The sequence below is a fragment of the Callospermophilus lateralis genome, chromosome 4 (genome assembly GCF_048772815.1).
Source record: "Callospermophilus lateralis isolate mCalLat2 chromosome 4, mCalLat2.hap1, whole genome shotgun sequence".
Lineage (NCBI taxonomy): Eukaryota > Metazoa > Chordata > Mammalia > Rodentia > Sciuridae > Callospermophilus > Callospermophilus lateralis.
In genome coordinates this window covers 10,444,098-10,471,727 of record NC_135308.1, presented here as the reverse complement: position 1 = coordinate 10,471,727, position 27,630 = coordinate 10,444,098, and the positions used below count along the sequence as shown (strand labels likewise).

At 38.9% G+C, this 27,630-nt stretch overlaps 1 protein-coding gene across 7 annotated transcripts; it reads left to right on the top strand.

Moving 5' to 3' along the window:
* Positions 1–1,849: 1,849 nt before the first annotated feature.
* Positions 1,850–26,506, top strand: Bnip3l (BCL2 interacting protein 3 like). Of its 7 annotated transcripts, XM_076853553.1 has the most exons (8): positions 2,249–2,312; positions 3,750–3,874; positions 4,570–4,803; positions 9,112–9,295; positions 15,589–15,661; positions 20,783–20,886; positions 20,991–21,140; positions 23,687–26,506. In XM_076853553.1, exons 3-8 carry the CDS (start codon positions 4,779–4,781, stop codon positions 23,733–23,735), a joined length of 585 nt encoding a protein of 194 aa, XP_076709668.1. In that variant the 5' UTR covers positions 2,249–2,312; positions 3,750–3,874; positions 4,570–4,778; the 3' UTR covers positions 23,736–26,506. The 7 variants fall into 7 exon arrangements, with proteins under 7 accessions (XP_076709666.1, XP_076709668.1, XP_076709671.1 ...); XM_076853554.1 differs by lacking the exon at positions 2,249–2,312 and having other exon boundaries at positions 3,157–3,874; positions 4,570–4,783; XM_076853552.1 differs by lacking the exon at positions 2,249–2,312 and having other exon boundaries at positions 3,157–3,874.
* The last annotated feature ends 1,124 nt before the right edge of the window (positions 26,507–27,630 follow it).

The following is a 27,630-nucleotide window of genomic DNA, read 5'->3' as shown; positions in this document are numbered from 1 at the left end:
CATTAGGAATAATACAATTACGAAGCAGGAATTCGATTTAAGAGTCAATAAAATAGACAAACCTTTAGGTAATATAATCAAGAAAAAATAGAGGACAAAGTGAGAAATGAAAGTGACATCTTACAGAAACAGAGCAAATCCCCCTGAAAGCACCAGGCCCCTACGTTTTTATAAGGAAATTATATCCCTAAAACCAGTAATTTCAATTTCATTTATTTAAGACCAAAGAAAAGGAAACTTCCTAATTGTTTTTTATAAAATGAACATAAGATTATATCAAAACTTTAAAAAGATTAAGAAACATCTGAAAGCCTTTTGAGGAAGCATCCTCCCCCCACCCCCGAAAAAAAAGGAAAAAAAAAAAACTGAACAAGGAGGGATAAAACAGTCTTGAATAAAAAGGCACTTCTGTAAAAGTTACCCCCACCCCAGTTAATCTATTAGTTGAAATTTCTGACTAAAATCTAAAGAGTTTGCAATAATATCTGACAATTCAGTAATTAAAAAAACTTTTTAGTATTGAATTTTCAAATATATTAAAAAGAATAGTTTAATATATCACCTTGTTCAAATAATGCTGAAGGGGTTGAAAGTGTGGCTCAGCGGTAGAGAGAGCACCTGCCTAGCATGCAGAAGACTCTGGGTTCCATCCCCAGTACCACAAAATATAAAAACGTAAAAATAATAATTACCAACACAGGGTCAAATTTGGGACAGGCCTATTTTTAAATTCATCTGAAGAATAAATAGCCAGGAAAACTTTTTAAAAGACAAGAGAAACTTACTCTAGCAGTTACCTAGTAACTTTAGACGGGAGAATTAGACCCTCCTTTTGTGAGCATTTAGAACCTTAGAAAGCTAATTTCAAATCAGTGGAAGAAAGAATGCCTTAAAAAATAATGAAATCTTTGGGTCAATTGACTAAAAAAATAGGAAAAATTGACGTTAAATAATTTACAACATATGAAAAGTAAATTTCAGGTGAATTAGGGTCTCAACATAAAATTGAGGCTATAAGAGAATTAGATAAAAGTTATGGGAGAATAGATTCATAATCCTGGGTGAGCTCCTTCCCAAATCCTCTACAGCGGACAGATTTAGTTACACTACAACTTTATAGGTCTGCACTGTGAAACAAAGTTACAAGAAGTAACAGACTGGGAGAAATACATTGCCACACATAAATCAGATCAAGGAAATCGTACAAAGACAGAGATCTGCTGCAGGAGTGTTTAGGAACACAGTTGAGATTCACCCACGCACAGGCTTCATGGCTTCCCAAGTCGTGTCCCAGGAATAGGTTAGGTGGTTGATAAGATTTGAGAAATTATTTTCTTCTCTTTTCTGTTTTTCTGAATTTCCCTTTCTCTTTTGATTTAGCAAGTTTCAGGAAACCTTAGATTCCACGGTTTTTGTCTCACCAGGTATATTTTAGGTTTAGGGCAGGGAGCAACTGGGAATTTTTGCTTTGAATCAAGATATCCCTTACAGAAGTGAGTTCTTAACAGACATTTAAAAACTAAATGCACAAGGATTGGCTAAATCAGTGGAGAATCAGTCCGTGTGGGAGATTTGGGCGCTTGCACCTTAGCACCTCGCACTTCCTCATTCCACAGTTCTCCGTATCCTCTAGCCCAGTGCCATCTGCATAATTCATTGCATCCGGTCAGCCCAAAATACACGCAAGAATTCGTTCCAGGCTCGCGCGTCAGCGTGACTTCGCGTCCGCACGTCCAGGACCTGCACGGGAACGCCCCCGCCCCGCCCCGCCCCGCCCCGCCGCTTGTTGTGTTGTCATCACGTGCCCGGGGCGGGCCTTGACGTCAGGGGAGGGGCGGGACTGCGCAGGCGCAGAAAAGGGGGCGGGGGACTCGGCTTGTTGTGTTGCCGCCCGAGAACCGGAGACGCTCTTATCTGTGGCCGCAGCTCTTCCAGCCGCCCGACAATGTCGTCTCATTTGGTTGAACCACCGCCGCCCCTGCACAACAACAACAACAACTGCGAGGAAGGGGAACAGGCGTTGCCTCCGCCAGCCGGCCTCAACAGTGAGTGCAGGGCCGAGGGACTCGGTGGAGGGATGGGGGAGGAGGAGCTGCTCCGGCCGCGGCTGCCAGCGCCGCGCGGGGGGCGGGAGGAGAAGGCCTCCCATTGGTCCAGGTTGAGGATGTTCGGGTGACTGACAGCTTCCGTCTCCTGTCAGGAGGAGGCGCTCGGGTCTTGCGCTCGGGTCTTCCTCTCGCCTTGTGGGTCTCCCTCCCGTGGTCTTGGGCTGGGGCTGCTCGAGGCCACAGTCGCGGGGCGAGCTGACAGAGGTCGCCTAGACCCCGAGTGCCGGCCCTGAAGTGGAGCTTGCGGGGCGGGGAGGGGGCGGTCCGTGGGGGCGGAGCGGGCCGCTGGGGGACGTGGGCCGGGCTGGGGACGTGCAGCGGGGACGCCGGGGGATGGACGCGGCTGGCGGGCGGAGCGCGGGCGGTCGGGACGTGCAGCCGAGCAGGTGTGCGGGGCCGGTCGGCCCTCCCGCGCGGCGGGGCTCGGGGCCGCGACCTGAGCCCGCGGGCGGCGTCCCTTTGTTGCCACACGCGGGTCAGGAAAACCATTTGGTAATTCAGTGGTTACTGGAGTCACGTGTGGCGCTGAGGAGGCTCTGCTCCTGCTTTTTCTTTTTTCCTTTTTGAGCTTTCCCCCAAGTTGCCTAAGTGATTTTATTCTTGTTTCAAACGGTGGGTTGTGTACTCAGCAACCTGTTTAAGAACCTCTTGTGACCACCCAAGGTTGCACCCATCACGGGGTCTGGACAGTGGATTTTCAGAAACGGAATTTTCGTGGGCAGGATGCAGTGTCCACCGACTACAGTTGTTTTCCCTAACATTGTGGCGCTCAGACGTCCTGTCCTGACAGTGTTCCTGGTTGTCGTGAGAGCGCCTACTCTTGGAAGGGCTTGCCCACCCTTTCTGTAATTCCTCTCTTATGAAAGAGGTAGCATAGGGCCAGGCGGAATTGTTCAGAAAGCACTTGGGTGCTTAAAGGTCATGCAGGCAGTCGTTTTCATAAGAGGAAGGTGCTTCAACATGGCCTAACCATTTTAGGGAAGAGAGTTCCTGTTCTCACAGGGTGGCGGCAGAATTGGGATATTTTAAGATGCTTTCATTATTTATTTCTGCTGCTCCCTCCTTTGATGAAATTATTCCCTAAATGTTGACTTTTCAAAAAAAGCTGAAGTATCTGTGTTTTAGAATAAGATCTTCATACTGTTTGACACAGTAAATAAGAGTCGATTTGTGAATCTTTAAGTGTTACTTGTATTACGTATTAATGTGGGACTTTACCCATTTTTAGCATACTTTTCTTAGGTGTATTTTAGAAAGAGAAGAGACTTAAGAGATAAATGTCCCCTGTTATTTACTAGTAAAGATACAAAGGTCTTTCCCAAGTCCAGAGCTGGGAGCCCTGTTCCCACTTTGATCCAATCTGATGCTCTTTCCAGGACACATCTCTTAAATAGGCCTGAGTGTGTATTTTATTCTTTCAACCTATCATTCTGGCTTATGTACAGAGTGGCCAATCTGTTTTATTTCTTTTAGTATTTTATTTCTTAATTTTGCTCAGTGTTTTCTTGTGAGTTAGGAATTTGGTCAGTACATGTTCACGATTTCACAAAAAGCAAAGGGCTTTTAACTTTCCTTTGACCATTTAACCAAAAAGGGGTGGTGGTAGTGAACTGTATATATGTTTGTTTTGGTGTCTGGCAGACCTGTGAGGTGCTTGATATCTTTGGCCAATCAGTTCCTGCTACGTTTTTGTTAGTTCTTACAGAAGTGGAAGGACACAGCCTGCATGTGATATCTACCAGAGGTTGCTTTGGGAAATTTGCTAGGTAAAAATGTTTTATTTGGGATAGGCTGAACTTTCAAAAAAGTTTCTAAACAGCTTTTTGATAATGCCTTATTTAATTACTGTCTTGTCTTGCCTCTTTGTTTGCTTTTTAAGCTCATTATACAACACTGGACTGAACAAAACAAGAAACCTTATTGATTCCTTAAAGGGATTTTTAGTCACTGGGCAAAACAACTTGTTCAGGCGTCTAATACTATCTGAATTGCTGATAAGTTCTAGTACTTTGCTGGGTAAAGTTGCACAACTGAAAAACAGAAGATGAAACTCCATAGATTATCTCTGGTTTGGGATTTTATCTTTAGTTCAGGGGTCAAAGCAGAGTTTGAATAGCAAATTATTGAAATATTTGAAATAGTGAAACCTTTCTCTGATTTTTTTTTTTTCTTTTTTCTTTTTTTGGCCACTTTAGGGGGACTGTTTGCTTTTATTTCAAATTAGAGGGCAAATATCCAGACTATTTCTAAAGTTGAAAGGTCATTTTCAGTTGTTTGTACTATTCTTAAGAAAGCTACCAAATTCCTTAAGAATATTTGAATAAGACTTTTATATCATAAGATTCAACATGGCCTATAAGGAAAATTAACATAGGAGTGTAATTCTTACTGCTTGACGGGGAGGAAAACAGCCTTTTCTTTCTTTTTAAATCTCTTCAACTGCAATGTTCTTGCTCCCCAGGTATGGCAGGAGGGCTCGTAAGACTGTGGCACATGACATACCACTGCCTTGTAATAGTGTTTTGAATAAATAAGTCACTGGTGTGTAAGCACCTATTTGTGCAAAAAAGTCAACGTATTTTTTAGAAGAATGCCAGTGACTGTTGAAGGCCTGGTCTGGATTCTAGCATCAGATTCCTGAAACAAAGTCTTTGAGGAAAGAAGATAAATATGAAGTATGTTGTCCCTGTTGAAGGTACTAGTTATACACAGCCTCGAAAAGTTGGGGGGAAATAAGGAGAAATACTCTTCTTTCTTTACCTCCCCAACCCTCAAGAGGATTCAACTGGTGATTATGAAATTATAGGAGTGAATGTCGTCACAGTTATTGGATCATCCTTCATGATCTCTCTGAGCTGTTCCCAAAGACTTAAACTAGAAAATGTCATTGTTTCTATGTACAAACTGGCATAAAGGAACAGCTTGTAAATAGTTTTTTAAAATAACAGAGAAAACATCTAGTTCTTATTTTTTTTTTTTTTATATTTATTATTTAGTTATTGGCGGATACAACATCTTTGTTTGTATGTGGTGCTGAGGATCGAACCCTGGCCGCACGCATGCCAGGCGAGCGTGCTACCGCTTGAGCCACATCCCCAGCCCATCTAGTTCTTATTTTAAAGCTTGCATATTAGGAAGATAATTCACTCTGAATTTGTTTTCTACTTGTATTACTTGGACAGCACAATGCTCACATCTTGCCCTGCTTCCTTTCCAAGTGAAAGGGGACTTTGTGAAGGACTGGTAAAATTAGAACATTAGGAAATTCCTAGGCTGGAAATGGAGTGAATTAGGTGATGGGGAAAAAGCGCGCGCGCGCGCGCGCGCGTGTGTGTGTGTGTGTGTGTGTGTAGTATATTTATTGAGAAAGATGGATTTGCTTTTTTCTCTGTTACTCAAAAGATAAAGCTAACATGTAGGCTCTTAATGTGTACATAACTTTTTCTGTAGCCCTGTATATTTCTGTATATAATGTTTCTGAAAGAGAGTTACTGAGTTAAGGAAATCTCCTTTTTAAGGCTCTTAATACATATTGCCAAATTACCCTCCAAAATGTCTATTGAAGCCCCAGTTACAATAATAAATATTAAAAAGAATTATTTGGGTAATGGTTACCCATTGCCATTGGATAGTGGTTAAAATATAGTGCATTTTTATAATAGGTGAGGTGCAATGCATTGGTCAGAACGGTGAATGTCCACAAGTATTGATATTGGAAGACATTTCCAAAGTTTTAGGTGAAAAACGCTACTTACAGAAATGTCCATATAGTACAATTCTATTTGTTTATAAATACAAAGACAAGCACACGTTTGTAATCCCAGCCACTTGTGAGACTGAGGCAGGAGGATAAGTTTGAGGCCAGCCCTTGCAACTTATTGAGACCTTGTCTCAAAAAATAATAAAGGACTAGGAATGTAGCTCCGTGGTAGGGTACCCCTGGATTCACTCCCCAGGGCCAAAACAAAAAGTCTTTCAACAACTGTATTTCAAAAAACTTCAGAAGTCTCCCTTTAAAACCAGTTTGTGTGTTTTCCTTTGGGAGTAGGAACAGGAGGTTTTGAGGAGAAGCATTAATTCTTTCATTTTATATATGATGTTTATATTTTCCAAGAACACGTTTTTTTTTTTTGCAATCAGAAATGATTTAAAAAGAAATAGAATATAATTATTGTAGCGACATGTACGTAGTACTTACAGGGATCCTCATCTTTCTATTCACTTTATTCAATAATCCTAACTACTCTGTGAGCCAAATACTGCTATTATCCCTATTTTACTGAGGAAACTGAGACACAAAGAGGTTAAGTAACTTGTTCAGGGGGGTGAAAGCACTAAGTGATAAGTGGGGATCTGGCTTGGTCTGTTTTTAACCACTGTACTAACATTTGCCACATAAAAACAGTCTGCCTTAAGCAGAAGTGCTGTGAGTGCGCTCCAGAGTATTAAGGCCACCATGCATTACTTTCCCTAAACTTTTCTAGCTGGGTCTCTCCAAGGTCCCTAAAACAAATGCTAGATTAATAATGGCTTATGTATTTTTAGTGCAGAAAATATGATTCACATATTGGTTTGGAAGTTCTTCGGAAAGTAAGGACCAGAAAACTTGGCACTATTGCTGCCTTTTTTCCCTTTGATCGGATGTACATCAAGTACAGAGTAATTGTGTTTTAGGGAAGACCGACTTCCATAGAGACCCATCTGGAACTGGGTCCTTAGTTCTGTTTCTACAGGAGGTAGCTCTGGGCTTTTGTTTATTTTACACATTGGGCTTCTGTACAAGAAGAACTGTTTTTATTGGTTTCAAAAGAAGTTTGAAAATTCTAGAAGCAATGGGAATAGGAAAAAGTTTGTTTAGCATATACCAGTTTCTCCATCTCTAGTGTATGTCTGTCTCTCTATCTCTCTTTATCTCTTTCTCTCCCCCTCTTTCCCAAAAATATTTTGCAGAGCTCTAAATTTTAAGGGACTCCAAATATTCAATTATCTCTCAGCTTTGCAACTTGTGTTTGTTACTCTTGTTTGGTGGCACTGTCCTGGGTGATGAATCTGGGACTGTGATTGCTTCTGGGGCTGCCTTTGATGGAAAGGACAGGCTAACTTTATTTAGCAAACACTGTTCTGAGAACATACTTTATAGATTCAAACTCTTTTTCCCTATCATGTGCATGAATTTCTGTTTACTAGGCACCTTATATTACTATGGTAGTCCTCTAGGCAGTCCATGGAGGTGGGTCCTAGGCAGTGTTACCTCTGGGAGGAAGCTGAAGGCAGAAATGAAGGTTGTACACAGAGGGTGGGAGGTAGGGTCAGACTTCCAGCCAGCCAGGTATGCCTGAGCTCTCCTTTCTCTTGTAAGGAGGACAGTGAACTCACCCTCCATCAGGTATAGTCATGGCCTCATTTAGAGTGTATTTTAGGTTTTGACTTGTTTTAGTGATTATTCTGATTGATGGAACTCTGCATTTAGCCCTGGGAGTCTTCAGCACTTCTGTGGAGAATTCAGAGGAATGGCCCTACCAATCTGCTGGGTTATATTTTCTAAAACAAAGTTTATTGTAAGGAAGGGAAGTTATGAAAACACTCTTCTCTTTTTGTTGTAACGTTGGTTTATTGGGTACTGTTATCGATTGTTATTAAAATTCAAGCACTAATAGTTCTGCAAACTCATTGGGCTAGTAAAAACTTTTCAGGACCTATGCAGATTACAAGTGCCCCTCCTCCCCTTTTCATAAGGCTCCACCCTCTTTGACTATTTACCCCCCCAACAAATCCACTTCTCTCTCTAGCCCTGTGCAGTGGCTTCTGCTTCCAAACCAGCAGGGCTTAATGAAAACCCTAGAAAGTAGGAACTTGCGGGAGAGAAAAGAGAAGAGTCACATTCACCAGGTATGCTTGGTACATAAAAAAGGAGACAGAATAAAAGAGGAAAGGAAGAAACAAATATAGGGACTAGAGCTAAAACTTTTTTCCTCCCAGAATTTTTTGTCATTTTCACCTGATTTTGTTAAGAACCAGCTGCATTATTTTTATGCTCTAAATGTGTACATACATTAAACTTTTTCTTTTCTTTTTAAAAAATATTTATTTTTTAGTTGTAGTTGGACACAATACCTTTATTTGTTTTTATAGGGTGCTGAGAATTGAACTCAGGGCCTCGCACTTGATAGGCGAGCGCGCTACCACCCAGCCACAACGCCAGCCCCCCAATTTTTCCTTGAATATAGATTTCTTCTCTAGCAGCTTCATCATTGTTTGTGGTAGTTAGTTGTTAAACCTATTTTGGTGGAACTGTATGACTTTTCTAAGTCATATATTTATTATTTAATTTGTGATGCAGATACTAAATAACTGAGGCAGGCTAAGAAGAGTGTGTGTGTGTGTGTGTGTGTGAGAGAGAGAGAGAGAGAGAGAGAAACTAAAATATTAAAGGCAAGTAGCCTGTCTAGTAATGAAGTAGCTATTTATTTTTTGAAAAGCAGCTTCTTTTTTTTTTTTTTTTTTAAGAGAGAGGGGGAGAGAGAGAGAGAATTTTTAATATTTATTTTTTATTTATCGGCAGACACAACATCTTTGTTTTGTATGTGGTGCTGAGGATCGAACCCGGGTCGCACGCACGCACGCCAGGCGAGCATGCTACCGCTTGAGCCACATCCCCTGCCCCGAAAAGCAGCTTCTTTTTTTCAGGAAATTGTTGATTGTGTGTAGACCAAACTGTAAGCAGGGAGAAAATTATTTTTAGAAAACTTGTTTTCTAAAAAGTTACTTTTAGATTTCCAGCTTCTTCTAAATTGGTCATTTGTGATTAACCAATTGCATTTGCTGCTTCAGGAACAGAACAATATAGATTTTGACTTTATTGCACTTTGTTTACTTTCTTCAGAATACTTTTGCATTCACTTTAAAGCAAGTCAGAATTCTTATCTGAATTCGCCATATTAGCATCCGTGCACATGATGGATTTCAGTCTTGCTGTGGTTAACTTATCTGACTTGTCCAACAGGTTCCTGGGTGGAGCTACCCATGAATAGCAGCAATGGCAATGATAATGGCAATGGGAAGAATGGGGGGCTGGAACATGTACCTTCTTCCTCTTCCATCCACAATGGAGACATGGAAAAGATTCTTTTGGATGCACAGCATGAATCAGGACAGAGCAGTTCAAGAGGCAGTTCTCACTGTGACAGGTAAGTGAGATCCATGTTTTGATGTAATTCAGGAGACAGGTGGGTTATAGGGCTAATTCCCATGAGAAAAAATTTATTTGCTTAAATGTTCAATTAACAAAATATACCTCCATATGTATTTAAATCAAAGAGCTAATTGACAGTCATTTGAGGGCCCTCTGGTTTTCTCCAGATTCAGTAATTTTTATTATTTAGATTTTTTTTTCATTTTATTAATTTTTTTGATACTGGAGATTGACTCAGGGGCACTTGGCCGCTGAGCCACATCCCCAGACCTATTTTGTATTTTCTTTAGAGACAGGCTCTCACTGAGTTGCTTAGCGCCTTGCTTTTGCTGAGACTGGCTTTGAACTCACGATCCTCCTGCCTCAGCCTCCTGAGCTACTGGGATTACAGGTGTGCGCCACTCTACCCGGCGCCCCAATTATTTTATTTCTACATGTTTATCAGTTTAAAATTCAATAGCATAAATGTTAATTTGTAAAATAAATCTAACTTCCTCGCAGTATCCTTTGCCCTTGTGTCCTTTCCCCAAGTTGCATTGTGCTTGACTTGCCTCTTTAGAAGTCTGTCTCCCCATAGGAGGGCCACATGGCTCTTCCTTGCACCCTTGTCAGTAATGATGCTGGTATGCAGCAGACACTCATAAATGTTTGACTCATAGGATCTGCAAGTCGGTTCAGGTTCTGGCAATATTTGCACAGTGGAAGAACTAACCTCTGTCTGTAAAGAAAGTTCATTTTGAAGACCTTCTGTTCCTCAGGAGAAGTTTTACTTCAGATTTCATTTTTTCTGTGTTTTATGTGGGGAAGCGAATTCCACTGATTAAGGATTGCTTGTGGTGACAGAGTAAGCATTGAGAGAGATGTATGAGTGGAATGAAATCAAGTTATTAATTTGACACCTCTCTGAGCTTTTCCTTTCCTTTCCTTTCCTTTCCAGAGGGACTAGGTATTAAATGATATGTAAAGATTCTTTTTTTTTTAACTAGGCATTAAACCAGAAGCACTTTACCTCTTAGCCACATCCCCACCCCTTTTTTATTTTTAGATAGGATTTCACTAAGTTGTTAAGGCTGGCCTTAAACTTGGCAATCCTCCTGCCTCAGCCTCTCAGATATTTAAAACCTCTTAGTGCAGTGGCAGCACACTGTTAGCATTCTGGAGTATTGGATAATTTTCTGGTTAATTAATAGTTAACTAATACTAAGCATGTCCAAAATGCACATGCACAGGAGGAGGAATAAGGGAACACTTAAAAATATATAAACAGTGACTTTCTTCAGAGGACAGAATTATGGATGTTTTACCTAACATTTTTGTATCTTATAGAAATTGTGTATTTAGCACCTATTAGTGTTTATTAGAAAAACATGTCAAAAAAGAGAGAAATGAATTAAATCTGCTAGACCTTCTTGCACATCTTATGATCCACTGATGTTAGCAAGGCAACAGCGGGCAGGCTTATTGACCATGCAGCACACTGAGCACCCGCTTTGTCCCTGAATCATCTCTGACTTGTCCCCATGATTCTTAGAGCCAGGGATGTCTCTTGTCATAAGCAGAACAAGAGCACATTATGAGCAGTTTGTCACTGATTCCAGTAGCAATAGTATTAGTCTGTCTTTCAGAATGAAGATTTATGTTATGGAATTTGTTGAAGGATTTCTAAAGTTTTCTGTTTAGATTTGTGAAGGTTTCTGCTTAATATGGCCTATTTCACTATATCTTCAAGTACATGAACCTTGAATAGTGATACCACTGTCTCCATTAATCTGTTGTTCACATGGTTCAGGGAAAAATCACCTGTTTATTTGTCTGGTAATCTTCTTTCATTTTGTTTGCACTTATACATATGATGGAATATGAATACATTTTCCTAAGGTTGTATTTAAAGTTTAGGTTTCTAAATATGTGAAAAGAGGTACAGCGTATGCTTTTGAACACTTTCTTATTACTTAGCTTGTATATTCCAGGCTCTGGGTTACTGTCATCTGACAAAGGAGGCCTAGTACTTTAGCTCAGTAATATCTTACTCACTTGGCTGTTCAAAAACATTTCAAAATTAATGTCATTTGAATTGACATGCAACTATATGTTTGAAGTTGTTGGGAAATGTTTCTTATAGGTGAAAGAGTTAGGATTGTAGAATATTAGTCCCAGAGCTGATTTGTATTTATAAATTATTCTGAAGATATATTTTTGTCCCTAACAGTGGTTGTTAGAAGATAACCCTTGTATATATTGCTTTTTCTCCACCCAATTATAGAGACTTTTAAGCTTAACTGCTTACTAAATTCATCAGGACACTTTTAAAAATACCAGTGCAAAACCCCATCCTTAGAGCTGCTGATTCAGTTGTAAGGGGTGAGGCAGAGACTTGGGATATTTTACAACCTCCCAGCTTCTCCATAGGAGCCATGGTTGAAGCCTTATTGTATTCCAAATTGTTAGGAGTAGCAAACAGTTGACCAGGGGAGAGCTAGTATTTCTGGGAGTGAGATTGGTGCTTGTGGCAGCAGTGCAGAGGTAGAGTGGTGCTGCAGTAGGATTCCTGCCTTGTTACTCTGCCTGTCTTGATTTGGTCCCAGCTATATGTAAAGCTGGCCCCTGACTTGATGCCAACATTGTTATAAGAACAAATACAGTAAACTGAGGACAAGAATACCTCATTCTGTTTGTTTCCTGTGCTATTGCTGACATTTCTCATTTAAGAGAAAAGTATTTTAAGTTTATGTGATATGTTTGTTTGACATAGAACTATCTTTTTCCTTTTCCTATCATTTAAGAATTTCCTATGTTGACTGTACTGGTCTTAAGATACCTAGGCCTAATAAGTCATTTCTGGTGGTCTTATTTTTCTTTTTAGAAAAAGGAAAAAGAAGGTTTATGGCTTTGCTAGCAAAAGAGAAACCCAGTGGACTCCTGTCCCAAAGTCTATGACTCTCTCAGTAGGGACAGGGGGGTTTTATTTTTATTTATTTATTTAGGCTTTGCTAGCAAAAGAGAAACCCAGTGGACTCCTGTCCCAAAGTCTGTGACTCTCTCAGTAGGGACAAGGGGGCTTTATTTTTATTTATTTATTTATTTTTGTGATTGCATAATTATTATTATTTTTATTTGTTTTAGTTACACACCACAGTACAATGATCTTGACATATCATACATTGGAATCAAATGGGTTATAATTTCTCATTTTTCTGAGTGTACAGGTTGCAGAATTACATTGGTCATGCAGTCACGTATATACCCACAGTAATAATAATATCTATTTTATTCTGCTGTCCTTCCATTCCCCGCTTCCCCTCCCCTCCCCTCCCATCACTTCTCTCTACCCAATCTAATGTGACCCACTTCTTTTTATTTTTTTCCCTCACATCGTCATACCTGTATTCTCTATAACGAAGGGGGGTCTCCTTCCCTCTTCCATGAAATTCCCTTTCTCCCTCCCTTTCCCTCCCACCTCTCTTCCTTATCTAGAGGTAATCTTCTCATGCTCTTCCTCCCTACCCCATTTTGAGTCACCTCCCTTATATCAGAGAAGACATTCGGCATTTGTTTTTTTGGGATTGGCCAACTTCGCTTAGCATAATATGCTCTAATGCCATCCATTTTGAAGGGGGTTTTAAAGGAACTTCAAGGGTTAAGTCCCAGGTGTGCTCTGGTAGGAAGCCCCCTGATGGCATGTTAGGATTCACTTGTTAATTTGGGAAATATTCACTTTCCAGATCCTCAGCAGGCCTCTCCTATCTGTAGTTTGTGTGTTCCAAGGCAGTTAACTAGGGGAAGAAAAGATAACGCTGTCTCCCCACTCTTGTTAGGGAGGGGGAGAGGAGAGAAGAGAGGAAAAATCTTTTTTTTTTTTTTTTTTTTTTTAAATAAGCCTTAGCACAATGAGTGCTACATTGAGAAGGTGAAGGTAACACTGTTTCTTTTCCCCACTGTCAATTTCTACCTTCCATTTCTATGGAAGAGTGGGAGATGACATCTCCAAGTTATTTCCTGCTGAGAGAGGGTGAAGTTAGAGGGAAGTGACCCAGAGTTCTTGTTTTCTGTCAGGAGGGGCATGGACAGTTATGGCTATTCAGCATCATAGCAGTCCAGAGGAACATGGTGGGAGTTGGCAGGTGACTGGACAAGGTATATATAGGGTAAGGTTTATGCTGGGACAACAATAAACAAGACAGCAAAGCATTACTTTTTTGATAAACACTTAACATGAAAACAATTAGTATTTCAGCCAGTCTCTGGAATGCAGGACAGCCTGTGTCTCTAGAGTCTTTGTGATAGTTAAATATTAGGCACTCTCATGAATACCCTTCCTTTACAGTCTCCAGCTTTACTTTTATTAGGACTGACACAAGTGTACGTCTTAAATTATATTAAAAAAATTTTTTCCCCCTTTTAAATCTCCATGTAGGACTGTGCTCAGGCTGTACTCTCCTGCCAGGTGTTTAAGACCAAGCTGGTCAAAACTGACCTTGTTCCTATATAGTCTTAGGAGTCATCTGATGTTCCTCAGAGATCCTCCTGGGGACATGTGTGAAGCCTCCTGGCTCCTTCAGGTTTCCTCTATCAGTGGTGCCATGTGCCAGGATGGGTCAGGTCAGGGTCTTGATGACCACATATGTGGCTTCTCTTGGAAGCTTTCTCACTAACATCTCCATATAGTAACCTTATACACATGCCCTTGGTGACTTTAGTAGTTAATGTCTGTTCCTTTGAGCAAGGTAACACCTCTATTTTATTTGAGTGTAGTGTTGTTTGTTTGTTTGTTTTGGTGCTAGGGTTCAAATCCAGGGCCTTACCCATGCTAGGAAGTGCTCTACCACTGAGATACACCTTCAGATCTGTTTTATTTTACATGGGATGGGAACACAATGTGTCTATTGAAAATTCCGGTGGCTCATTGTAGTTACACAGGATCATTGATAAAACTAAGAAAATGGACTTAGCACATTGTATTCATCGATTGTAACAAGTACACTTTGTGATTATGTGTTTTGCCTAAGAATTCATCTGTAGATTTTGTAGTTCTGGGAATATATTTTGTACTAGCATAACGGTTTGTGTTCAGATATAAGTTTATATAGTTCACTCTGAAATATCTCAGAGCACGTGTTTTTGAAATAAATAGAATAATGTTTCTTAAACCTTTCAGTTTCTGTTACATTCTTCTTTTTTTTAAAGAGAGAGTGAGAGAGGGAGAGGGAGAGGGAGAGAGAGAGAGAATTTTTTTAATGTTTATTTTTTAGTTATCGGCGGACACAACATCTTTGTTTTGTATGTGGTGCTGAGGATCGAACCCGGGCCGCACGCATGCCAGTCGAGCGCGCTACCGCTTGAGCCACATCCCCAGCCCCATCTGTTACATTCTTAAGAATTATTAGAGATGCCAAAGAGCTTTTGCATGTAGATTGTATATTTGGATATTTACTGTTTTAGAAATTTACAAATGGGCCTGGTGGTGAAGCTCAGTGGTAGAACACAATTGAGAGCCTAAGTCCAATCCTCTCACCACCTCCCCATGAAAAAGAAATTAGGACAAAATTTAGAATATGTAGTTATTCATTGAAAAATAATAAATATATTACATTTGAACATAAGTAACTTTTTGAGTAAAAAAAAAGCTTTATAACAAAAATTAGTAAGAAATAGTGACAATTGTCTTATATTTCACAAATTTAATATCTGGCTTATTAGAGAATAGGTGGATTCTCACCTGATTTTACATCCAGTCTGCTGTAATATTACACATCAGGTAGAATTTTCTGCTATAATTTTATGAGATAATGACAATGGAAATAGCAAATAAATCCTAATAATACTGTGAAAGAAAACTTAACCTTGAAGACCCTATGAAGTAGTCCTTCAGAACTACTCTTCATACTTAGAGAACTGCTGGGAGCGAATTATTTAATGATGAAAGAACTTTGAAAGAACTGCAAGCTAGGATTCTGACTTTGAAGATCATTTTGCTTTTATTGAAAAAAAAAAGAATAAAACAGGAGAATGTGACATTATTTGCTGTATGTAATATTTTCTTTCCAGATTTAGCATTGTAAAGGAATTCATCACCACTGGTGAAGTCTGGAACAATTTGTAAGAGCCCTTGATTTTATTTAGTCATTTTCTATCACATGAATTTTGCTTGTTTAGGATTATGATATACTTTTGGATTAACTGCTTTTGTATAGTCATCTTGCTGTAATTTGATTTTCTAATTTCATGTAAAGACTAATTCATTTGATAAGAAGAGGGGTAAAGCTAATAGCTCAGTTCTTTCTCTCCTAGCCCTTCACCTCAAGAAGATGGGCAGATCATGTTTGATGTGGAGATGCATACCAGCAGGGACCATAGCTCTCAGGTGTGTGTGTTTATTATTCTGATTTATAGTAAAGTAAGCAGTTAGGAATGATGAAGGTTCTCTAAGTTTTTTGCTGAAGTATATTGAGAAAGAAGACTATTCAGAAATCTTAACAATAGTTTGAAGCTGTTTTAAGTTACTCAATTTCCGATTTTGGAGTTATTTAGGATAATATTTGTTCTTGTTGCACTTCTTTAGAACTAAGCATTTGGGGCCCTTTCACCCTAAAAGTGTTGGAAAATTTTTGTCTATGATGTAACATTCCTAATATTCCAGGCTACTTTTTGACTTTATAAATAGAAAAACTGAGATGTCTTATTTAAGATTGCAATAAATTCAAATGAAGGCTGTGTTAGAATCGGGTGTGAAAACTTTGCCTGTATCTGAAATCAAAGCAGCGACTTCCAAGGTGAATTTGCAGCAAGAGAGAAACATTCTTCTAAATTTTGGCAAGACTCCTTGAATTAAAGAAGATAAATAATTCACTAGAAATTGATATGGTTGGTAGTATTAAAAGAAAAAAGGAAAAGATTAAATCTTACAGAGGTTTGCATCAAAAAATATAAAATATGGTGAGTGTATAATTGTTGCTAATGACTTAGAACATTCATGGCCTGCCCTTAATCTTACGTAGGTGTCAGACCAACTTCTATCTTTTTTTTTTTGGTACTGGGGATTGAACCCAGGGGCACTTTAGCACTGAGACACATCCTTAGCTCGTTTTGTTTTATATTTGGAGATAGGATCTCTCTGAGTTGCTGAGGCCGGTCTTGAACTTTTGGTTCTCCTGCCTCAGTCTCTCAAGTTGCTGGGATTATAGGTGTGTCCCACTACACCTGATTAGAGTGCAGATTCTTGAGGGCAAAAACCATCTTCTTTTTATCCTGTGTTTAGGCACTTGAAAAATATTGAATGAATGTTTACATGAGTTATTTTTTTAAAAACCCTTGTTTTGCAGTGTTCTCACTATACATGATCCTTGGCCCCTTTGCAATAGAAATAGTTTTCCTGTTACTTGATTCGCCCAGTAATCCATTTCAAAAAGCTGCACAATTTCTCCATATTTGGGCTGTGCTCTATTTTTGCCATTCTCTGAAACCTAGAAATTCTACAGATTGAATACCATGTATTTTATGATGCACCATATTCTGTAGAGAAGTTTATAGCAAATGGCAAAGCTTTTGTGTAGTGAGGTGATCTGATGAGAATTGTTGATTCTCTGGCTAATGTATGTCAGTTTGGCCCCATACAGTAAACTGTCACTAATGTTTACAAAGTATATGTCCCCATTGCAGGAAGTATGGCAAAGATCCGAGAGAGAGAGAGAGAGAGAGAGAGAGATAGATAGATAGATAGATAGATAGATATAGATGAAATTAAATCTGTGTTATAGCCTTTCCTGAAGAAGTAGTCTTCAGTCAGTATCAGCTTCTATATACAGATTGAAGATCTAGATTGGTGTTTTCCAAAATGTGTCTGAGGAATATTTGCTCAATGGGAAGCTCCATAAAACAGTTCTGAAGTCAGATTAGTGGAAAATAGTACAGCCCGGCTCCTCAGCAGTAGTCACCCTAGGTAGTAGCTCTGAAAATTCCTGCATTAAAGAAATCCAGTTTCACTAAACCAAATGTTTCTCTAGCTTATTTGACCTTATACCTTCCCCTCCTCATACATACTTCCCCCCTTACTATCTTAATAATCCCATGGAATACTTTGATCAGTACTTTCCTGGGTTATGGAATGGCAGCTATACCATTAGGCTTATCTGATCATTGAGTTGACATGGAATTCTAGAGCTGAATACATCCACTTTAGAATTTCAGAGGAATTTGTGAAGTTCAGGAGTTCACTGTGTCAGATTCTAGTAGGATTACCAGTGGATCCCTAATCAGAAACAGGTACCTAAAAGAGCATTGACTCTCCTCAGGCAAAGGAAAAGCCACATTGACAGATCAGCCCGTTGAAACAAGGGTAAGTTTTGGCAGAAGCAGTCCCTAACTCTTGTAAGAAAAACATTGCTGAATAGGGATCATTTATTTAAACTTTGAAAAAGCCTTTTGCATTGTTTTTCTTTTTAAATTGAAGAAACAATTTAAAATTAATTACTTTGGGATTTGGAAAAATTACTTTTTTTCATGAATGAGAAGGAAGTTTAGGGTTAAGAAACACTTAAGAAAACAGTAAACAAAGGACTGTTAGTATGCTTCATCACATGAGATATTTTCATGTGTGTCTGTCTATAAAGGATGGATGACATTTTCAAGCTTCTCTAGGAGGAGCAAGGAGAGGAGACACTAACATTTGCCAGGAGTGTGCTAGGTTGCTAAATTTATTTTTAAAAATACTTCTCACTTTTAATGTTCTCAGTCCAGTGAAAGAGGTGATATCATCCCCTTGGACAAATGGGGAAAATGAAGCTTTGCCCCAATTAAGTTACTTATTTAAGACAACAAAGCAAGTTTATGTTATGTTATAATTGAAAATGGGTTTTTCTGGGACTGGGGTTGTGGCTCAGTGGTAGAGTGCTCACGTAGCTCGTGCAAGGCCCTGGGTTCGATCCTCAGTACCACATAAAAATAAATAAATAAAGATATTAAGTCCAACTACAACTAAAACATAAATATTTTTTTTTTTAAAAAGGAAAGAATTGTAAGGTTTTGAACAACCAATAAAAAAAACAAAACAACAACAACAAAAAACCAATATAATTAATTTCACCCTTTAAAAAAAAGGAAAGAAAATGGGTCTTTCTAAGCTGTGCATGATCCCTGTTCTTTCTACTGAAATTAGCCACTGAATGGAATTGGTCACAGGAGAGCTCATAGGGCTTGCGAATGAACTCTAACAGGTCTGATGAGTTATGAGTATGGGGACTGCTAAGGTAATACATTTATGGAAAAGATAGTTGAGTACTACTATCCTAAAAGTAGTTTTAAGTCTCCATTTTCAACCATTTTGTATCAGGAAATGGACCACAGGTGATCTCAAGACATTTTTGCGTTGTATTTCAGGATCAAAGAGTGTTGGGTGTCATTGGAAGATGATTCAAACTGGAAATAACCTTCTCTGCCTTGTAAAACTGGTCTGTTCATGGATACAGTATATAGTTTAATATTCACTTTAGAGACCTAAGAGAACAGGATTGGCCAGAGAAGGAAAATTTAACTGTGAAGATAAGGGGCTCCCACACAAGAACAGTCTGAAATGCCCGACTCTTCTTTGAATAGATGTAAGTGCAGAGAGAAGATCATTGATTCATTTAAAAGCATGAATCTCATATAATTAGATCAAGTGCACTTTTACCATTTTTTGGCCATTCCAAGAAGTGGAAGACAATTTAAAACTTGAAAATTAAATTTAAGATAAATGAAAGGAAGCTCAGAGCAGTGCTAAATGAGGGGAGCTTACCATTCTTTATGTAAACATTAGAATAAGAAATTTCTTTAGCTTTTTAAAATGCTATTCCAGAGAAAACTTTGCTTTACTCAGCTGAGAAAAAAATCCCACCATGTTAGGGGGGAAAAAAGCATAAGCTCTTACTGCATGTTCCCTCTGTTGGAAAGTGCAAAATACTGACTTATTCAAAATTCAGAGCTAAATCTGTGAGCAGTTTTAGAGAGAGAGGAGGCCACAGGAGGCAACTTCAGAAGCTATCTGCAGTATGTTGAGGAGTCAGATGTTGTATGCACACAAGCTAGTCTGTATGCAAATTGTAACAATTTATTGTTTTTGGTTTAGGATGATTTCAGTGCCACTCCAAAGAGCCAACTCATGATTCTGAGTAATCTCCAATACCCAATGGAAAAAGCTCAATTCTAAATGCTGCATTGTGTGTCATTCATTGGGATTTGCCAAGTTCAGCAGAATTAGATAAGAGTGATATTGACGAGTAGCAAGAATCCACAGGGATTTACTCTGGTTTTGTTGGGGAAAAGGATTGTACAGAGATCCAGTCTCAAGCTCTCTTCCTTGGGCAGCCATAAACTAGACCTGTCAGAGCTGAAGGCTGTGAACATGCCAGGCTCTGCCTTGCTACTGTCTCCTGAACAGAATGAAAGCTATGGTCAGAGAGACAATCCTACGCAAACAAAATGAGAACACTTTGTAGCTTTGAGACCTTTTGGTTTGGGGTCATAGTGTTGCAGTCCTTAAAACTGAAGAAATAATACTGAGGAATTTCTTAGTCCTGTGGGTTCTGTTAAAGGGAAGCTTTTGGAAACTTTAATTGTTCTTGGCTCATATCTTGGCCTGAAACTTCAGGTTGTCATTAGCAATAAAAATTTCTTTTTCACTTATTTGATAGAGTAAGTGTTAAATTCTTGACTCAGTTTAAAACAGATTATTGCAAAAAACTTTTTGCTAACATGGTGTCAAAACCTTGGGAAATATTTGGATAGTGATTTATCTAAAAATTGTTATCTACTTCCAGAGAGTAAAACCTGTTGCTTAAGAGCAGGTGTGTTAAAGTTTGCCTGGATTGCATGCTTGCCCTGTCACTTCCTAACCGTGGAAGTTTAGGCAGGGTACAAAATGCTGTGTCTCAGTTTCCCCATCTAGAAAGTAGGTTTTAACAGTCTTATTTTATAGGGTTGATGTAAGTGAAAATTGATGAATATAAAGCCTCTAGAACGGTGGTTGTCTAAGTGCTAAGACCATTATTTATTTCCTTATCGTCTTTCCCACTTGATTTGCTTTTCAGCACTTGTATTTTTGTTATATCTTTTTTGGTATGTTTGCGTTTATTTATTTTTTTCTATGAAAATCTAAATGCATACAAAAATAAGGAAAATAATGTAATGGATGTTCATCTGCACTGGATTAAATAATTATCCAGATTTTCCAAACTTTAATTATCATTGTATCCTCAAATAGTTTTGAAGTTCATAGTTTATACTTCACTGTACCAACAGTCAAGCTCACTGAGTTCATTTTAGGATAGAAAATACTCTTAGGTCATTTTGTCAGCTTTTTAGAAAAATAGCCTTTTTCTAATATGAAAATGGGGCAGAACCTTCTGAGTATAGTTCTTCATTTTCTGTGCACAGATTTGTTTTTGTATTAGAAGGAATTGTACTTTTTTTTTTTTAAATTCTTTGTTGAAAGTTGAATTCTTCTTTATAGTCAGAAGAGGAAGTGGTAGAAGGAGAGAAGGAAGTTGAGGCTTTGAAGAAAAGTGCAGACTGGGTATCCGACTGGTCCAGTAGACCTGAAAATGTTCCACCCAAGTAAGTTCTTTGCGTCTCCCTGTGGGTTCTGCAGGAGGCCTGGAGACCCTTGAGATATGTCCAGCAAATGAATCTCTGACTCCATCTCTGGATTCCTCTCTCAGGGAGTTCCACTTCAGACACCCCAAGCGCTCTGTGTCTCTAAGCATGAGGAAAAGTGGAGCCATGAAGAAAGGTGGTATTTTTTCTGCAGAATTTCTGAAGGTGTTCATTCCATCTCTCTTCCTTTCTCATGTTTTGGCTTTGGGGCTAGGGTAAGTAAACCATTAAACTCTTAAAGTTTTTTCCATTCATTTCATCCTCATACTTTTTGTTGAGATGTAAGAAATGCATGGGAAAACAGTTTGTATTGCTTTTCTTTTTTTTCTTTTAAAAATATTATAGTTGTAGATGGACACAATACCTTTATTTTGTTTATTTTTATGTCGTGCTCACATGTGCCAGGCAAGTGCTCTACCACTGAGTCACAGCCCCAGCCCCATATTGGTTTGCTTTTAATGTTTTAGTTCTAATAAAGTAAATTTTAGTTTAAATAAAGTAAACTTAACAATGATTAAACTGGGCACAGTGGCATATACCTGTAATTCCAGCAGCTCGGGAGGCTGAGGCAGGAAGATCTTTGTTTCAAGGCCTTGACAGCTTAGCAAGACCCTGTCTCAAAATAAAAAGATAAAAATGATTTGGGATGTGGCTTAATGGTAAAGTACCCTTTGGTTTGATCCCCAGTACCAAAAAAAAAAAAATGGATAAGTTAAATTTGATACATGATTTGATTGGTCTACCTGTAGGCCAGTTGGGGTTGTTTTTGTTTTTAAGTTGTAGATGAACACAATACCTTTATTTTTTAATTTTTATGTGGTGTTTAAGATTGAACGTGTATTTCACATGTGTTAGGCAAGTGCTCTACCCCTGAGCCACAACCCCAAACCAAGGCAGTTTTAATAATAGGTTTTTCCCTTTATTTGGAAATAAGATATTCATCTTTTTTTAAAAATTTTAATGTATTTTTTTATTTTTTAGTTTTTGTTGGACACAACATCTTTATTTTATTTTTATTTGGTACTGAGGATTGAACCTAGTGCCACGTGCATACCAGGCCAGCATGCTACCGCTTGAGCCACATCCTCAGCCCAAGATATTCATCTTAATCCACTATGTGAAATTTTAATTTTAGACTTTGTTTTTGTTTTGCTATTGAGAATCGAGCCCATGGGCAGTTTACCACTGAGCTATATCTCCAGCCATTCTTTTGTGGCGGGGGGGCACATACTAGGGATTAACTCAGGGGCAGTCAACTCTGAGCCATATCCCTAGCCCTGTTTCGTATTTTAATTTAGAGAAAGGGTCTCACTGAGTTGCTTAGCACCTTGCTTTTGCTGGGGCTGGCTTCTGGGTCACTAGGATTATAGGCATGTGCCACCACACCTGGCTTGTTTTGTTTTTTTTATTTTTTAAAGACGTGTTATGCTCTTTAAGCATGCCCAGTGGGTCATTTTTCATGTGTAATCCTCAAAAGATGGATAATCCCTTACCTTCCCCATAAGGAGCTCAGCATCTCAGAGGCAGATCCCAGTAACATTCCATACCCTTTGTCTCTCCTGATGCTTGGTCTGCCTGAGTGAGGCAGTAAAGGTGATCAAAAGCATCAGAAAGAGAGGTGCTTATGGAGGAAGGGAGGGTATGGACCCTGAGGCAGGGGTTAGATTTTTGTAAGTTATAAGGGCTCAGTAGTTCATTTGCCCTAAAGAGGTGGTTTTTTGACCTTGAAGTATTTCTTGCTTTTGTAAATCTTCAGACTTTTCTTGCCTCAAGTGTAGCTGTTGACATAGATGAATGTTAAGAAGAGGGCTTAAAAACATTAAGTTGCTTTTATTGCACTGGGGGTAGAGGTAGTTGTTTATTTTCCTTAATTTCCCTTTGCTTGTGTTATTAAGAGGTCAAGTACTTGCTTGGAATGGAAAAAAGTCACATTGGGATCCTAATCCTTTATAGAGTTGTAGTAAGTAAGAGCCTTTTTTTTTTTTTTTTGGACTTGGTATTTTTATTTATTTCTAATCAGTAAGAACCATCTTAAAGGCACTGGTAGCTCTAATTTTTTGCCTAAACCTAGCACCCAAGTAATTTCTCTCACACACACACACACACACACACACACACACACACACACACACATATATATATATTTTTTTTTACCTGAAGTAGCAATAGAACTTTTTGTCCACCAGAAAGAAACATCTCAAAGGAGAAGAGGACCTCTTCTCTTTGGCTGTTCAGTCCTGAGTTAATGAATAGACAGAATCAGATAAAACCAGATCTGCAGGGCTGGTGACTGGTTGCCTGCCTGTAATCCCAGGTACCAAGGAGGCTAAGGCAAGGGGATCCCAAGTTCCAGGCCAGCCTCAGTTACTTAGTGAGATCCAGTCTCAAAATAAAAAATTAAAAGGACTGGGGATATAGCTGAGGAGTAGAGTGCTCCTGGGATCTATCCCCAGCACACCCCCAAAATTCAAATAAATAAGATTTTAAAAAAAGTCAGTGGAATGAGGATGTGGCTCAGTGGGAGAGCACTAATATGGCACATGTGAGGCCCTGAGTTCCATCCCCAGCACCACAGAAATATATAATAAATAAAAGAAAGTGGTAGCTCCAGGGAGTCAGAATTGAGAACTGTGTGTGTATACTGTTGGAGCCTTTTTCAGGAACTGGAAAGCTTATAGTTCTTCAGTAGGAATCAACCTGTGGACAAGCTGGTATAGAGATGTGGAAACAAGTGAGACATGATCGCTCTGCTTCCTTTCAGCATCTATATTGGAAAACGACTGAGCACACCTTCTGCCAGCACCTACTGAGGGAAGGAAAAGCCCCTGGAGATGCGTGTGGCCTGTGAAGTGGTGTATTGTCACAGTAGTTTATTTGAACTTGAGACCATTGTAAGCATGACCAACCTTCCCCCCTATTTTTACATATCCAGTCCAGTAACTCTCAATTCCAGTATTTTATTCAAACTCGGTTGAGGCATTTTACTAACTTTATTCCCTTTTTGGCCTGTAAGACACTTTAGAATTTCCTAACAGAATTTACTGTTGTTTAGAAATTTGCAAGGGCTTTTTTTCCGCAAATGCCACCAGCAGATTATAATTTTGTCAACAATGCTGTTGTCTCCTGTTAGTACCACCAGAATTAGACCTGCATCACTTATGGTAGGAATTTTACTCTGGCAGTGTAACTACTGTCTCTCTTGAAATGAGATCAGGTTAGCAAATGATATAAAATGCTTTGTTTAGTTTTTGTTTTGTTTTCCAAGACAGTCAAGCTTCCCAAAGTTGAATTTATAGTTATTAAAAAGAAAGCAAAAACAAAACAAATAAATAAAAAAAAACCAAAAACAATGACAATAAAAAGCAAGACACAAGAAAAAATATCCTGGGCAATAAAAAATTATTTTAAACCAGCTTTGGAGCCACTTTTTTTCTAAGCCTCCTAATAGCGTCTTTTAGTTTTTAGGAGGCGGGCTGGGTAAATGATAGGTAGGAAATAGAGTAAGAACTAAGATACATCAGCAGATTTTATTACTAGTATGCTGTATTGCTGTCTTTTCTATGATGTGGAATCTTTATTTCTGATAAGGAAGTCTCAGGCCTAGTCATGCAAAATTGCTTTTGAGTTTTTTGTGTATTTGATATTTCTGTGTAGTAGCTGCATGTGAATTTTTCATGACTTTACTTTTTTTTTTTTTCTTCATTTTTTTTCCTCTAAGAAGAGACTTGAGTGAGTCCATTTTTGGTGTTAACATAGGCTTCTTGTTTTAAGAAGCTTCACTTATACTCTGAAGCCTTTAAACTCTGAAGAAAATTGCTTCAGAGTTATTCCAAGCGCTTGTGCAACTTTGAAAAGCAGACTTGGGTTGTGGGAACAGTTGGCAAAGTTCTGGAAAGATGCCATTCGTTTCCTTCTGGTCCCTCCCTTGCTGGTGTTTACTGTGCGTCTTCCCAAGGTGGCCCCTGGGATTCCACGGGCGTTGGTGATTTTCTCATGTACTAGTCTTTTCAATTATGTTAAACTCTTGACGTTTCAGAACACTCAGCAGATCCCTTCAACAACGTGCTTTTTCGTTTGTTTCTAAAATGTGAAGCTTTTAGGACCAAATTGTTAGAAAGCATCAGGATTGCCAGTTATTTCAAGTAGATTTTATTGGATTTCAGAACATACAGCATGACTCTGAAGGATACTACTGTATGTTTTATATATAAAAACTATTACTGTTTATGATGTAGACATTGCTGTTGAATATTTAGAGAACCAATTGTTAAAATTGTTAAAATTTAAAGCTAGCAATCTATAAAATGCATCAGGTTAACTTGAATAAAAACACTATGACAACCAGGTTTGCCAGTTTGCAGAAACTAATTCTTCTTTCTTGAATCAAGGTTGGTAAAAATGATATATTACAGTGGAAAGTAACACAGGTTCAACAAAAAATTATTTTCTGTTTTTTTTTTTTTTGAGACCATAACTGGCTATCTTTAAGAAAGGTGATATATCCAAAATAGTTTCCTGAATTATTTTCTTTTTTCTTTCTAGCATTTGATATCTAAATAATTTTGGACATCTTTTTTTTATTATAACTTGTTTCTGTCTTACTGGTAGCACTTGATTTGCCTTCTAACCTATTTATTTCAAGTCTTTGTGTTTCAGTTTCTTTGGGAAGAAAGTATATCTGATGGTCCACTGTTTTGTTGTTGTTGTTTGATTGTTTGTTTGTTTGTTTTTGAAAAGCCTGAATAAAATTGGAAAGGCTGATAAAGAGAACTAAACTGCTATAACAATACAATTTGTATTATAATTGGTAGCATGGGAGAGAAGAAGAAAATTGTACTTTAAGAGCAACTTTTTATAGGCAATACATTGCCCTCTTTCTAAATTCAGTAGCAGTTTATCAGTAGTGCCATTGGATTTTGGGTATATTTGTGATTTTTTTTTCCAGCATTGAAAATAAGTTCAGTGTTGCCCTTTTTGAAGTTATAGAAAATGATTTCAGACATGAATACTTTATCACAGTAGAACTCACCACACGAGGAGCTCGTGCAGTATTTATCTATAGCCCTTAACATGTGGGATGAATGTTTATGTTCCTCCTAGACTTTTGTTGAATGAAAACACACTGTCTGATTGGGAAGGAGAATTCAACGATTAACAGTTGAAATTCTGAGATTAATGTTTAAAAAGCTTTACACCTGTTTACAAATTGGGGCTGAAAAGGCAGGTTTCATTTTCTTATGTTTGATGAAAACTGGCTTAAAATATTTGTAAATAACATCAAGAGCAAAACTGCACAACTTTGCACATTGAAAAGTGTAGCAAGTTACCTTGATTGCAGTAAAATTATTTACTAGACCAAAAAAAGAAAAGAAAATTGAAGACTTAGCCAGCTAGATGAATTTATTAAAAAAAAAAAACAGTTATTGAAATTATTGGACTTAACTGAGCCAAAGTGAATATGCATTCTTCATCTATTTAGTTAGCATTTTGTATCATTAAATACAGTTTACAATACATGTATAACTTGTAGCTATAAACATTTTGTGCCATTAAAGCTCTCACAAAACTTTTTCTGTCAGTATATTATTTTGTACTGTGTTTATTGCCTGGGAGTTCAGAGGTCACAAGGCCTCCTCTGTCTACGCAAAACTTGCCACGGTGCCTGGCTGTTCTGGGAGAGTCAGGTGGCGCTGCTGCCCTCCGGGCTTCCTCTTCTCAGAGCAGTGGTCCCTACATAATGCTCATGGAGCACTGCAGCTGCTGTGTGTGAAGCCCAGTGGGTCTGGAGCCTTCAGAGCATTCCACCAGCCGAGGGGATGGTGTTCACAGAGGAGACGGTAGAGCGAAAGCCAGGAGACCAGCCAGTGTTCAACAAGTCAAATGCTCAGAAGGACATCGGGTGTGCCCAAGAAGAAGCTGGAGGGCAGCTCAGTGGGGTGTGCGCTCTGAGTGCACAAGGCCCTGAGTTCCGTCTTCAGCATCAGAAACACCCTGTCTGCATCCATGGTTCCACATTTATGGATTCAGTTAACAGTGATTTGAAAATACTTGGGGGAAAAAACTGTGTCTACTGAATATGTGCAGAACTTTTTAGGGGATGGTGGTTTTTCTTTAAACAGTAGTATAACAGCTACTTACACAGCACTTGTATCAGGTGTCATAGGTAATCTAGGAAAGATTTAAAGCATACAGGAGGATTACACAGATTATGTGCAAATTCTTTGCCATTTTCACAAAGGACTTGGTCATTTGCAGATTTGGGTAGCCCCTGGGGTCCTGGACCCATTCCATCAAGGGGAAAAGAGGTCAGCTGTACCTGGCTCCACCTACTCTTCCTGCCTTCCCGGCTTCCTTCAGGCTATCATCTCTCAGAGCTCCCCAGCTCGTCTCCATGGCTTAGTATGTTTCAGCATTCATGATAATTGCTCTAAAATATAAATCTGATACTATCTTGTGTCCCCTGAAATCCTCGAATGGTTGGTCCCCATTGTCTTGGAGATAGTTGTAGTCCCCTCGAATGGCTCAGGTTGGCTTCTCTGGGGCCTTGTCTGCCAGTGGCCCTCCTTTACTCCCATCTTCACTCTTCTAACCCTTGACCCTTTGAAAGTGTCCTTCCCTCGCCCACCCTTATCCTCACCTGCATGTCTCAGGATCAGCGTAGGTCACACCCCCTGGTAGCTAGGGTAGGTGCTGCCTCTGTAATCT